The sequence below is a fragment of the Carettochelys insculpta genome, chromosome 3 (assembly GCF_033958435.1).
Source record: "Carettochelys insculpta isolate YL-2023 chromosome 3, ASM3395843v1, whole genome shotgun sequence".
Taxonomy (NCBI): domain Eukaryota; kingdom Metazoa; phylum Chordata; order Testudines; family Carettochelyidae; genus Carettochelys; species Carettochelys insculpta.
Window position 1 is genome coordinate 33,426,309 of NC_134139.1, and position 15,276 is coordinate 33,441,584.

A 15,276-nucleotide genomic window follows, 5' to 3' on the forward strand; every position below is an offset into this window, starting at 1 on the left:
ACATTTTATGACTTATTTTTTTTTAACATCTCATAATTTTTAGGCCAATATCCTGTTTTTGGAGGAGAGGCGCCTGATCTTTGGATGCTTCGGGCTGACTCTTCTGCTTTAGGCTTACACTAGTCTTGGAACAACATTTGCCTTTATATTATAAGATTTTCAACTGTACTGTTCCTGTCTGAGCAAACTGTGTTAGTGAAAAGTAACAGTGTTGCTGAGGCTTTCTCTTGACTTTTTTTTTTTTTTTTTAAATCCAGCTTTGATGACTATACTGATGTGGGAGGGCCTCTTGTTTGCATATACTTACCCATTGATGACAGCTTAATAAGCTCTTTTATTTTGTGTTTTTATGCAGTAAGCTTGTCAGCTTTTGTGTGTAGTCTGACCTCTGCTCCCCTCCACCCCTTTTCTCGTCTGAAAGGGGCACCTCTGTCGCTATAATTTGTAATAAAAGGCAGTTCTTAAGGGATGTGAGCTGACTGGCAGTAGAGACACAAAATCTTACAAAAGAACATAACTTTCTCAAGGGCTGACCCTATGTTCTTCAGGCATCTGCATATCCTGCTGAAGTCAGTGGGCGCTTTTGGTGAATATGGTAACAGAATACAATTTTTGAGAAAAATCTAAACAGTTAATGACGAGCTCAGTAAACAAACCTGCTTTAATGGATTCTTGTGCACAATGAGACAGCAGTTCATATCTGACTTACATTTTCCTAAGAAGAAAGAAGAGTATTCCAAGCTAGCAAGAAGACTATTCCAAGCTATTGCTGCTACTAGATTCTGTACAAAACTATGTATGCATACATATAACAAGCAGTCCTGTAGCACCTTAAAGACTAACAAATTTCTTAGGTAATGAGCTTTAATGGATAAGACCCACTTTGTTAGTCTTTAAGGTGTTACAGGACTGCTTGTTATGTGCGAAGCTACTGACTAACACAGCAACCCTATGAGTCTGTGTATGTGTAGTGTTTCAATGCAATGTCTTGACAAATTAAATTATATTCATTGGATAGTATTTCTTTCTATACATTTAACTGAACCCATGCTATGTCAGTATATAAAAATATGTTTGGAAAATCTAATATGTAACTAGATGATAAGGAGGAAAAAAAAACCCTTTGTCCATACCAAGGGAATTTTAATTGCTGAAATTACTGATTCATTATGCGTGCTCTACTTTTTCTCTTTCCTGTATGGATAATTATTTGAGTCCAGTTTCGTTCAAATTGTCTGTGTGGTTATTTTTCTAGTTTTAGGTGGTTTATACAAATGCATATGGTATACAAATTATTATTAGTACTGAAAATGACATCGTTATATCTGTGACTTTACAAGCTACATTGGACGAAAAATAGAATCTATACTTAAGGGGACCACTTTGCATTGACAGGAACAAGGGCTTGGTGATCTAATTAACTCAATTTCTAAGGAACATACACATTTTGGATGCCTACTTGTTTGCGTCAGAATTTACCTATTTTTAAAAATTTTCTGTCACTAAAATTGCACACACATGGCTGGGTATTTCATGTGCATTTTTTTTTGTATTAGACCTCTGGATTTCTTTTAAAATATATTTATAGTAGCAGATTTACTTGACATTGCTTGGGTTCTAAACTTTTTTTTTTCATATAAAAAGGAACATGTATTTCAGAAATGCAGTGGTATTTTTATGAAGTTAATTTTTATATAGTTTCTTAAAGGGATTATTAAAATTTGTCTAATTTTTTAGTAATGTTTTAAAACTGGGAATTCCATCAAGTGTATTTTTTCTTCATGTCTGTAAATTCTTATCATTCACTATACTCTAACAAAAAGGGCTATGGTGAATTTGGTTTCCAATAACATTTTCTTTTAGCTTTCAAACCTTAAGCTGTGATTTAGCTGTGTTAAAACAGAGCGCTACACTGCATTTCTCCATTTTATCTCTTTTCTGTGAGGATTGCTTCTCAATAAACCTATTTCAGGTTCATCCTATTTTTTTGGCTCCTCCTGATTCAGGTTCTTTCAATATTTGCTCAGTTATGTCAGTTCTGACATCCTGTTTTCCTGGCACAACCAAACCTTTGTGTTGCTTTAAGTTATGATAAGAGGACGCTGTATACTGTATTTGGTGGTCCTAGCACTTACTACTTAGGCGGATAGTCACAGAGAGGTAGTGTTAGTCTGTTATCTTCACAAAACAAAAAAGCAAAAAAAGCTCATCACCTAAAACATTATTTTGTTAGTCTTTAAAGTGCTACATGACTTCTCTTTTGTTTTGCTTAGGAATTCTTCATCAAACAGACAGACAAACTCTAAACGGTATAGATGTATTCCAATAGCTCCTTTCCATCTATCATTTCAATACCCCCATGATTCTTACAAACCAGCAATTTCATAGCTAAAAATGTTCTACGCAAATAATACTGATAAACAAGAGCTTAAGCCAGATATCTATTTCTTTAGTTAGAATTAAGTGTGATGAAGGAAAAAGTCATTTTTAAATGTATTGAACTATAGACTTATGCACGAAAATTTCCCATTATGATCTGAAGAGAGATTTTCTTGGGGAAGGAAAATTGGATGGGGTCCTTTTAAGCTTTCACAGCAACTCAAAATAACTAAGTAGGCTCCAGAACAGCAAAGTCTGTACTAAATATAAACATGTCAGCAATAATTTTGGAGGGTTGCAATTGGATTCTAAACTGAGATAATTAAATGCAGTGCAACGCAACTCTTGAGAACAAATATATCACAATATTATGACCATTGGAATGTGTACTTTGAAGCTTACCACTTACAAAATTATTCTGAATTTATTTTTATTAAATATATATTTTAACTAAGATAATGTAGAATCTTTAACATGCACACACTTATGCTATATAGATAATTTGTCTTCATTAAAATTACTTGGTTTTTATTGTACTCTTTCAGAGGGCTTGAATGGCTAATGAAGATTGATGTCCTTGTTGTTCATTATTACTCTGAATTGACATTTACAGTAGGATTGACATTTTTTATTGAATGTGTTTTCTAAATCTCATTTCTGTTTTGAGTTTTTGTTCTGCAGGACAATACAATTTTATAAATTCCCTCTATGAGTCAATAGAACTAGACTTTAGAAAGCTATGTAACCTCTTATTAGGCTTTGACACCCCCAAAATTAACATTTGAAGGTAATGGCCCCAGTTTTACACTCTTAATCCCCATCCATACAAAAGCCATACTGTGTGAGGACTACAGCACCAGGCATACTAGATGTAAAATTTTCATAGGCAAATCCAGTGGCATTTGAGCAAAGATATGTAGTCTATAAAACATTTTAAATCTCTCTATATTTGTGCTCTTTCCACTTTGCAATGGTACTAATTGTGCTGATGTGTTCTTCAAAAGACCATTTGTGTCATGCTAAGTTTTTACTACCGTATTTTTATCACAAACATGCTTCCATAAAAAATTGTGTTATAGATATTAAGGTACAATCTGTGTCAGGTTCAAGAAGCGCTAGGTTAGTATGTATTATTAAAGCGGTAGTGTATCCCTATTTCAATCCTTTCTGTTTATAATTCAGAAATTCTTGCCACAAGTACATATATGGTGAGAGAACCTCATTTTAAAAAGGCAATAAAAACTTTTCTAGCTTCTATTTTGTTTTGATGCACATTTTTACCAGTTTTGAAGTTAAATGCTACTTTTTCACTGAAAGGAGTTATTGCTTACTTTAAACACAGCAAATAGTTTGCTTACTGAATGAGGTAGCCCTTTTTGTGCTTGTTAAATGTTTCTGAGCAGATTGCACAAATTTGCACAAAGGGCTACTACGAGTAGTAAATTTGTTTGCAATTTTTTTCTATTGTTAATTGAGAACATTTAATTACACTGGCTGTACAAATGTTGCTTAGTTGTGACCAGTCACATAACACACAAGGCATTTGTTTCTGAATTGTGTCTCACTGAGCATAGCTCTTATGGGAGCTGATTGAAAGCTTACTGAAGTCAATAAAAACACACTCATTGATTTCAGTGAGCTTTGGATGATGTCCATAATCAGGAGTTGAATGTGTTTGAAGAAATCATGGTGTGTTTGAGCTCAGGGGTGGGAAGGAGATGAATTAGGATCAGTTTTTTTTTTTTTCTTAAATCCTTTTGCATCATGCCAGCCCCTTTACCATTAGACTTTTTTGGCTGAGAGTAGAGGGCAAACTTAATTTTCTGTTGTGTGCATTTTCTTCCTGCTGCAAACTTTGTAATCAGATCTTTCTTTGGCTCATTTAATGGCCTCTCTGCCAAGCCTTTGGCAAGGACTTTGTAGAAGACTCTTTCCTGGCTGTGTAGAACAGTCCCCACCCCATCTGAAATAAGTCACTTCAAGGCTTAAAATATTCTTACTCTTCTGTCCGCACAAGTAAAGTGTGATCACTCAATTCTTTTGGGAGCAAGCACAAAAGGGGCTGGAGCATGGCTGATGTGTATTCACTTTAAAATATTTTGCAGTACTCACCCCACTCTCACATTATTGCCCATGTAATTTCAGTAAGTTTGATTAGAAGCATTTTGTGTATTAGAAAGGCTATCACTCAACCTTTTGCAATTGCTTTTTAAAGTTCATTATAAAGATATTGTTGAACCCTCTGTGGCATTTAAATACAAATAGACAGTGCACTGGGAATAATACCCCCCCCCCTCCAAAATCTTCATCTTTAATTGGCATTTTCAGATGCCTGTTTTTTAACACAAAATATGCTAAAATGAATTCCTTCTGGTAAGTCTTTGTATCTACACACATACATATTTTTCTATATATATTTCTTCCTGAAAGTCTTGATTATAACAGCCTATCCAGAAGGGTATGCAAATACCACATACTCAGGCTTGCTGAGGACCAGGTGTGGCCTGCAGAGCTTGCACTAGGCAACTTAAGAGTTTCAGTGATGGACTTCAACTGGAGCTCTCCTCAGATGGAAGGATACAAGGCTGAGACGTGAAACTGTATGGTCAGCATCGTGAAACACGTAATCTGGATCTAAAGGTCCAAGGAGGATGCAAGAGACTGTTCCCTTCATCCATGGAGAAAAGAAGAGCATGTCAAGAAGTATTTTACTAATCTCTCCCCCTTCATATACTTTTTTCAGCTCTATGGCTACTGTTATCAGGATAGCAATGACATCCCGCACACGCTGACTACCATCACTGAGCTAGGCTCACCATTGGAGATGATTCAGCTGTTACAGACTTCTTGGGAGGATAGATTTCGAGTAAGTACCATAAGGGTATCTAAAGGATTTTTAAGTAGGATGGGAGCACACGATTCCAACCATGGGAGAAAATTTTACATACGTTACAGCTTTGTTCATATTTATTAAACTGCTTTGCCTGGGAATGTTAAATCTTAATTTGTAATACTTAACGCTCCCATTTTTCAGTTTTTAAGATCATGCATTATTACATCCGTTGCTGGTATCTAATTATAGGGTGTTTTGCACTGGTCACATTCTCTTTTCAAAGGTTTCATACTTGTTAAAAACTCAGAACTTGGTATTTTTGGCTTGAAATTGTGTTCTGTGTTCTGGAATTCAAACAGTAAAAGGATGTGATATCTCCTTCTTGATCCTTATCACAAGCTGATTTTATAATTGTTTCCTGTCACTTTGGCTCTTACAAGGGGAGAGTAAAAGGTAAAGCAAGGGTTAATAAGGTATAGAAATCCTGAAAGAGCATTTGTCCAATGAATTCTACACTGGCAACTTAACAAAACCATGAAAGTCACACTTAAGTTGTATGGAATGCTCCCCAGATTGTAGAGCTACTTTAATTAGTACAGGGCATGATATGTTGGTCTGTGGGATGTATTTCACCATCCAAGACTATGGCACTTACAGGCTTCATTTAGAGCCCTGGCCCTGTATACTGCATTTGGCCTGTGAGTCAAACTTCAGGTGCCTTGTTCTAAAAGAAATAAACTCCTAACAAGGTCTTAAACAGAGATTTTAGTTTGTCATGGCACATGAAGTATACTGTTGTCTCCTGCACACCTGACCCACGCAACTGCAAATTACAGCACTGTGGTATAAATTGCAAAAGATGAACTAGATTATTGGCTTGACCCTATTAGTAATTCATAGGTTGTGGATGGAAAGCTTCTCTTCAGAGGGAGGAGAAATAACTTGGCGGTGCTGGTTTGATTCACAGAGATGTAATTATAAATAGAATATTCCTGGAACTACGGTAATGAAGCCTTAGGTAATGTTGTAACTATTACCTTATCTAGTGTGCAGCTGTCAGAAAGGAGAAGAAAAAGCATGCAAGAATTGTTTATGTATATGCCCCAGTGAAGCAAACATTAACATGGTTGTTTAACTTTATACACTCAAGTAGCGCCTTTGTGCTTACAGGACAGGGAGTTAATCTCCCCAAAATAGCATCTGTTGTGATTTCAATGGAAAGCAACAGTGCAGAACTGAGCCCTAAAATGTGTATTTTAGTCTCGTGGGGAATACACACACACACATCCCATATCAACACTGAAGCAAAGGCACATAGATAAAAGACTTTAATAGGGCTCAGTACTGGCATCAAGTGTCTGTATTAGTGGATCCATTTGCAGGATCAGGGCCTTGGTAGTGTTTGAGAAAGGAGGAATGATTTGAGATTGCCAGCAAAAATCCCTCTTTGGTTTTTTGCAAAACATGAATACTGTTTTCCATAGTAATTTAAGAACTCTGTGAAAAGTTATTTTTCCTATAGTTAACTTTGGGCAGTTAAAGATGTTAATTATAATTTTATTCAAGCTTCTTTAACAGTTTTAGCATAATGTTCAGTTTCTATAATGAGGTTCTGTGCAGTTCTCCTGACCCAAGGAGAAACTCGTATTGAGGGTGCTTTTTTTTGGTACTGGTACTGAGTACTGGCCCCTCAGCAGCTCTAGCCATGAGATTGTCCTGGTGAGTGAAGAGTGGGGAGTTAGCTGAGTATGGCACTATTTTTTTTTTTTTAAAGCACTGCATATCGATATTCTGAAAGTTAAGTGCTTCTTTTTGGTCTGTTTTCAGTTCCTCAGCATCACGATATGCCTTTTTTATATATGTATATATAAACATTTTTGTTTATAAACATTATTATATATATATATAATATAGCATCCTCAAACTCTGCACACAAGATAGCTGCATTTTTCAGCAGGAACAAAAGAGCAGTCAGTGCACACATCCCATGACTTTTGATGTTGCTGAGCTGGGACAAAAATGTTCTAGGCTAGTAAGGCAGGAGGAGTGGTTACAGAAGTGCTGGATTGTCCTAATATCTCACAGACGTAAAGTCTGTGAAGTGTAACCAAAGCCATATTCAACGTCTATTTTCTTTGGTAGTATGTATTTAAGAGTGAACTGTGATTTGATTACTAAAATACATATGACCTTAACAGTTTTAACTAAAAACAAAAAACCCCCACAAAGCTTACATGAAAACAGTAACAAATTTTCTTGCTAGCATAGGCTATGTTGATAATTGAATACACTGAATGACTGCATGCATATTAATACTGTTCTTGTTTTATTGGGTTATATAATAAATATACGCTACGTCTACATGAGAACCATCTGTCGACAGAAGTGGTTGTTGAAGGGGAGTTCCCAGAACAACTTCTGTTGACAAATCATGTCTACACATAAAAGCAGATTGAAAGAGCAATCTGTTCTGTCAACAGAGAGCAGCCAGACTGCCCTGCCTTCTCTTGACAGAACAACTGAACAGAAGCTCTGCAAGCAGGGCTGCCCAGTGAACAAGAAGCCTTGTCTGCCTACAGAAGGGTCCTGGAGCATCTACACAGCTCTTTTGTTAACAGGAAACTATTGGGAAAGGCATTATACCTGAACTGGGAGCAGTATAAGGCTACTGGTGGATGTGCCAAGTTTTGTCAACAAACTGCTGTCAAAACACATTTTGCGTATAGATGCTCTACAGGTTTTTCTGACAAAACCCCCTCATGTAGACATAGCCTTCAAGAAATAATGTCAAGGCAACATGATTCTAAATATATTCTTTTCTATCTAGTAGTAAAGGCCAGAGAGTTCTTCACTCTGTGGCCCCAGTCTAACACACATGTGGAATTCCATTAATTCGAATCAGATTCAGTGTGTGGACATAAGGTTCTGTTTATATGGATGGGCTCTCATCCTACAAGGACTTAGCTTTATGCACCATGAATAGTCCCACTGAAGTCAAACTATTGTCCAGTGTGAAAAGTTAGGCATGTGTCAGTGTTTAGAGGATCAGAGACAGACTCCAGCATCAGGTCCAACATGTGGCTTTTTATCAAAATCAAATGCTTTTATTTCTATTAAAATATGAAAAAAGCCTCAGCAGCTCAGAACTCACAGGCAACCCTACAATAATAAAACTACAGGGGGGGGGGGGAAATGGTAAACAAGTATATTTTACTTCAAAAGGTTTTATAATTCTATATTAAAAGAACAATGTTAAATATAATGAATACCTTGAAGGTATTAAATTTTGATTTTGCTGATAAATTTGATGCCTGTATTTGGTCATTATTATGTGTGTAACTTTAATTTAAGGCAGATGGATTTTTTACATGTTCCCTACTAAGCTAATATCACAGGCTAGCTATGCTTTTGTATTTCAGATATGTATCAGTTTAGTCCGGCTTTTGCATTATTTGGCTCACTCTCCTCTTGGCTCTGTGACGCTGCTGGATTTTCGCCCGCGACAGTTTGTGATTGTAGATGGAGAGCTGAAAGTGACAGACTTGGATGATGCCAGCATAGAAGAAAGCTCTTGTACAAGTAACAGTGACTGTTTTATAGAGTTTCCAGCAAGAAATTTCACTCTTCCCTGCTCTGTGGAGGGCCGATGCCAAAATATGAATGAAAAGAGGAATCTTTATAATGCATACAGGTAGATAACCAGTTATCTAAGTAGATAAAGTGAATAAAATTTGGCAATACTTCTGTGTAGCCATTTATAGCTATTGAAGTCAATAGAAATTTTGGATAGGGCCCTTATACACTTACACCTAAAACATTAAAATTTGTGTTGTAAGTATTTATCATATTAATATCTTGGAAGTACTTTGGAAACATTGTGCCTGATTCACCACTAAAATCTATGTTGGTTGAACTTTATTGAAGTCAATTACACAGTGAAATATTTATACCAGTGGAAAACTGGAGTATTCTTCTTGGGCCTAAATCACCATTGCTGCATTATTAATGAAATTATTTACACAACATATCAGTGAGGTGGACTAATAGGTGTTTATCATCCCCTGTTAAATAGTGGGGGCAACTCTGAGGTGGAGAATTGAAATGGCTTCAGAGGTAGGATGAGAACTCAGAAGGTTCTGTCTTCTAGTTCTGTGCTCTGACCGCTAACCTTCTGCAGATTGTAAAACTTTCTGCTTCAGTTGTTTGATAACCAACAGCCTGCAGTAGCATTGTTGCCCAAGGATAACTTGGAGACTAATCTCCCAGAGGTTATAAGGGATATTAACCTTTTTAAAAGCCACCACTGCTTTTTAGTTCTCTGCTCCAAATTTACCTCATGCTTCATTCTGCCAACAAACTGTTACTCTTTGACTAGGCAGTGATTTGCTTGCATCTTATACTTCTTCCATCCCATCCATCCTCAAGTACCCGCCACTGCGGTTTGCCTCGATAATTTATGGGCATGCTATGCTTATAACAGATAGGTAATTGGGCCAGTCAGAAGTCTGAAGAAAGACATTTCAGCTACGTGCTATCTTAAGAATTTTGTTTATGTAGGGCTCTTGAGATTTACAGCTGAGTGGTTTTCCATGAGGGATTTGTGTGTGTGGTCTTGGCTCTTCACTAGCTGTGATCACTCGTCTTGCTCTTTGGGCCACACACTGATCCCAGGGAAACTATACTATTAGCTTCCAGAGGCCCCAGAACTGATCCTTCATGCGTGACTTTTGTTGTGCCATGGCTTGGTGTTGAAGTACACTGGTGACATAGAGCACTACAGTCTGAACCAGGCAGGGCCTCAAGGCCATGATGCGATGGTGTTGGGGTGGCTGGTTTTCAACAGGACACCAGGTTGAAAAGGGACTTTCCGTAGCCTTTCTCAGCCCAGTGAAAATGACTGAAAGTGTTGTGGGGGAGAGGAGGAGTGGGAGAAGGAGAACAAGTGATGGAGGGAGAGGAGAGAGGGAGGGTGGGACCTCAGAGAAGGGCTGGGGCAAGGATGTTAGGTTTTGTTTGATTAGAAAGTTGGCAACTTTAAATGGTGTGCTCATTTCTTAGGTTTCTCTTTCAAGTATTATACCACTTGCTCCCTGCCAGACCACAGCTAGAAGAGTCTTCTCTGGGGAGAGTCTTTTGCTGTTGTCCCTATGCACTTACCAGCATGTGTGTTACATTATCTGACCACACTGAAATGGATTCAAATATATGACTGTTGTGCAGTCGCGCAATGTAATTTTCAGTGTGTCCTGTAAAGTGTTCCATTTCCATTGGCTTGGATTATAGATCCTTCTTAGTAAACTAGTTTCTGATTAGGACCATTTTACTGGTCTAGTCAACAAAAAAAAATTGATTTGCAAGTGTGCTTTTCAGACATATCCTATCATAAATAGGGATATAGCCATGACACACAGTGATCTTCTGGAATGGTTGCTGTCTATGTGAAGAAAGCTGACTTTTCCTATCACAGTGGCTAGCCTTTGTCAGAGCGCTATTGAAATACTGAAGGGGCTGATCAGTTTCCAAAGATCTGTTTTTACACTTTGAAAGCTGTAGCTTTTAGATCCCACTACTGCTTCTAATGTTTACAAGATAGACCTCCCCAGCATGATAAGATGCAGCTACCCCTATGAATGCATCTGCAACAATCTCTACATATTCACTCAGCAAGGACAAAACTGCAAGCTACTTGGTTTGGACAACTCGAATTTCCAGTTCTCAAATCCCCATGTATTGGGTTACTGTGATGGCAGGTGAATGGTAGTACTATTTTTAGAAGGCGTGGAAAAAGGATACTTGTTCATATCTGGTGCTGCTTGGTAGTTCCAATCTGTAACACATTAACCAATAATCTCCAGGTGTGTCTGAATTTACTAGAGTCATCCCTGAGAAACACCACTAGGCCAGCCTCTGGTTCCTTTTCTAGGTGGATTATTACAGCTGAGAAAATTGAACAAAAAATGTTGTGCAAGTATTGGCCTGGAATTTTAAATGATTTCCTTCAGTCAGATGTGCCTCCTGTTGTGTACCTCAGGGGCACATTTTTAACAATGAGGGTAATGGTAAATGATTTGGACCCTTATCAAGGAGTATGGGGAATTCTCCAGCACTGGATATTTAAAAAACAATATGAGAACTTATTGTAGCTGAGCTGTTCTAGTTTAGAAAGGAATTTAATTCAAGGCAGTTCTGGGGCCTGTGCAATGCAGGTGTTCACATTACTGAAATCTCACTCTGGTCTCTTTTGGCCTTATGCTCTGAAAATCTTGAATGCAAAGATGACAGTTGGTAGTTGGGGGGAGCAAAATTTAAAGTTTCTCCTGGTGGCATGCAGTGGGATTCAGGGCAGGATGCCTATACTCTGGCAGAAATCGGGACACAAGGAGGTGCTACACTCCTCAGCTGTGTCTACACGTGCACGCTACTTCGAAGTAGCGGCACTAACTTCGAAATAGCGCCCGTCGCGGCTACACGCGTCGGGCGCTATTTTGAAGTTAACTTCAACGTTAGGCGGCGAGACGTCGAAGTCGCTAACCTCATGAGGGGATCGGAATAGCGCCCTACTTCGACGTTCAATGTCGAAGTAGGGACTGTGTAGACGATCCGCGTCCCGCAACGTCGAAATTGCCAGGTCCTCCATGGCGGCCATCAGCTGGGGGGTTGAGAGATTCTCTCTCTCTCCAGCCCCTGCGGGGCTCTATGGTCACCGTGGGCAGCAGCCCTTAGCCCAGGGCTTCTGGCTGCTGCTGCGGCAGCTGGGGATCCATGCTGCAGGCACAGGGTCCGCAACCAGTTGTCGGCTCTGTGTATCTTGTGTTGTTTAGTGCAACTGTGTCTGGGAGGGGCCCTTTAAGGGAGCGGCTTGCTGTTGAGTCCGCCCTGTGACCCTGTCTGCAGCTGTGCCTGGCACCCTTATTTCGATGTGTGCTACTTTGGCGCGTAGACGTACCCTCGCAGCGCCTATTTCGATGTGGTGCTGCGCAACGTCGAAGTTGAACATCGACGTTGCCAGCCCTGGAGGACGTGTAGACGTTATTCATCGGTTGCTACATCGAAATAAGCTATTTCGATGTTGGCTTCATGTGTAGACGTAGCCCTCATGTCCCCTTTCCCTCACCACCCCCCTGAGTTGCCTCAGCATGAATGTTAGAGTTTGACTTTCACTGGCACTGATGTCTGTGACTTCCAAAGTCACACTTGTAAATATTGATGGACACATGTGAGTGGTCATATCAAAATATTTGCATGCTTATTCAACGGAGGAGCAGAAACAATAGCTTGTGATTTTTCTGTCCAGTTGTAGCTATCCAAACCATTCAGAAAAGCAAACTGTGACCTTCAAATACTTTCAGACGCTGTTGGTGATCAGTCACAATCCACTTATGCATTCTTCAGGTGCAGAAAATTTACCTGAGGAATTCTTCATTGCTAATTATTTAATCATAGAATCCTAGGACTGGAAGAAACCTCAGGAGGTCTTATTTTTAACATACTATGGCTATGTCTTCGTTGAAGAGATCTGTTGGCAAAAGATGCACAAATTGTGTTATTCATTTGCTATCTCCTGCTGACATTTCTCTTGGGAGAGGCAGAAGGCCCAGTCTACATGGGGCCAAATGTTGGGAAAACTCCCTCTACCAACGCATCCCTTCTTCCTTATGGAATGAGGATGACTGGGATGTCAGCAGAAGGCTCCCGGAGCAGCAGACTTCTGTCAGGAGGCCTCCGGGCTCCTGACAGAAGCCTGCAGTCTGGACATAGCATATATGTGTTTAGAGTGCTACTTTGTATGTAAAATACTAAGAAAGATTCTATAATAATCTTACTTGAGGATTTTATAAAATGGCTCTTTTTGGAAGGGATGAATTTTACTCTTGTATATAAAAAAAAGTTTTCAGGAAATATTCAGTCTATAAAGTAGATGTCAGCTCAGTGAGTCACAATAGTAGCTCATGTAGCTGACATTTTCCAATCAATAATTTGATTTTTTTTTTTAAATATATCCTGATATGAAACCTGCTTTATTCTCTCTAGTTTCTGCATAGCTAGTGGGGAAACTGTACTGCACAGGAGAGAAAAGGCAACAGTCAGTAAAAGTTCCTGTTTGTGTTATCTTTCTGCACATTATCTAGTATTCATGTCTGAGACTTTTGTTTATATTATCATATCCTAAACTGTCCATCTTTATCTAATGTTCCTCTGAAACAGCGGCTGTAAAAGTTAGTAATATTGGCTTAACAACAGGAATCTAAATGGGCATTGTGAAATAACTTACATTTTAAAGAATAAAACAAAAAAGCAGTCATGTAGCCCATTAAAGGCTAAGAAAATAATTTATTAGGTAATGACCTTTTGTGGGGAATACCCACTTCTTGAGATCGCCAAAAAATTTTGTTAGTCGTTAAAGTACTACATGACTGCTATTTTGTTTTTTTAAGCTACAGACCAACATGACTACCTCTCTGTTACTACTTAAAAAGTAAAGGAATGCTGATTTCACTTCTCTAATTAAAAAATAATAAAAAAAGATTGCTGTGCCTTCTTTTCCAAATTGTAGATGCAGTTTTGTGAAGCCATCCCCATGTAATTTGCATTTCCAGTTAAATGTTCCCTTTTTGGTATCATTAGGCACTGAGCCCTGGGCAAGAGCCATCACAACCAGATGCATTTTTCAAGCTTGTGAGAAATTACGCTATAAATTGTAGAACCTGCTTTACTTTTTATTTCCTTCATTTTATAGCAATTTTCTCCCCATGAAAAGCAAAGCAAACTACCTAAATCAATAGAATTTTTTGCAGTAGACAGTGTGCATTCAAATATGGTTTCCATTTTGAAGCATCGTGAATGCATGTTTCTGATAACCTCCACCACCAGAATATTGAAGATGTCCTGAATTTTGGTGACAGAATGATTCCTCTCTGCCCAATGTTCACCTTTATAGCCTAAAATAATGCAGAACTGAAAAGGAAAGAATTGGTAAAATGAAAGAAGCATAAATCTGACAGTTTTATTTTTTAAAGGTTTGGAGGAAAAAATGAGATTTCAGAGTTTTGACAGTGTCCCTTTAATAAACTTTGTCCAACTACAGACATCTTTGCAAATACTCACAATCCATAAGGCTTCCCAGAAAATTTCTATGTTAATGGAACATTTACTGGTAGTTACAAGGCACCCTTGTATATAGAAGCTTAGTCTAGGTATGCTGGACAGCTGTGTGACCAGCCTCAGCAAAGTATTTATTTAATTATGGAATATGATTATATTTCCTGAATAGGTCAGGGACTTAAGGAACAAAATTTTATTAATTTATGTTCAGTGGTTACTAAACCTTGGTTAACTTTATTTTAAAATATTGGTTACTTTTCCATTGCAGGTTTTTTTTTACGTATCTTCTACCACACAGTGCTCCGCCCACCTTGAGACCATTGTTGGACATGATAGTCAATGCTACAGGTAATCACACCGCAAATACAAGATTCTGCGAAATCTCTCTCTCTTTCATATCACTGTAAATGTATATTTTTATCTGGGGATGGGCACTGCATTTACAGTGAACTCTTTGATATCTGGCATCCAGAGGACCAGGAGGTTTCCAGATAATCAAATATTCTGGATGACTGAGAGTACTCACGCTGGGTGGGAGAGCAGAGGATCCTGCCAGCGTCACTCAGAGGCAGCACTGAGAGGGCTGGTCTCTTCCCCCAGAGGCAGGGAATTGCTCTCCTTCTCTGTGCACAAACCCCAGCCCTAACACCACTTCTCCATGCTCCCACCTTGTGTTTGCTACCTGGTCTACCCGGCTGTGAGTCATGCTGGTTATTTGAAACAGCAAGGAAGGGTCCTGTGGCACCTTACAGATTAACAGAAAAGTTTTGAGCATGAGCTTTCGTGAGCACAGACTCACTTCATCAGATGCTGGTCTTGGAAATCTGCAGGGCTAGGTATAAATAAGCCAAAGATTTATACCTGGCCCTGCAGATTTCCAAGACCAGCATCTGATGAAGTGAGTCTGTGCTCACGAAAGCTCATGCTCAAAACTTTTCTGTTAGTCTATAAGGTGCCACAGG

The 15,276-nt window shown here is 38.7% G+C and overlaps 1 protein-coding gene across 2 annotated transcripts in view; it reads left to right on the forward strand.

Moving 5' to 3' along the window:
- The window catches only part of PKDCC (protein kinase domain containing, cytoplasmic), a 52,453-nt gene that overhangs the window by 14,184 nt on the left and 22,993 nt on the right, over positions 1–15,276 (forward strand). For both annotated transcript variants that reach the window (XM_074989600.1, XM_074989601.1), the window contains exons 2-4: positions 5,123–5,245; positions 8,632–8,903; positions 14,583–14,662. In XM_074989600.1, coding sequence (XP_074845701.1) covers positions 5,123–5,245; positions 8,632–8,903; positions 14,583–14,662 — 475 coding nt within the window. The remainder of the gene's footprint in view (positions 1–5,122; positions 5,246–8,631; positions 8,904–14,582; positions 14,663–15,276) is intronic.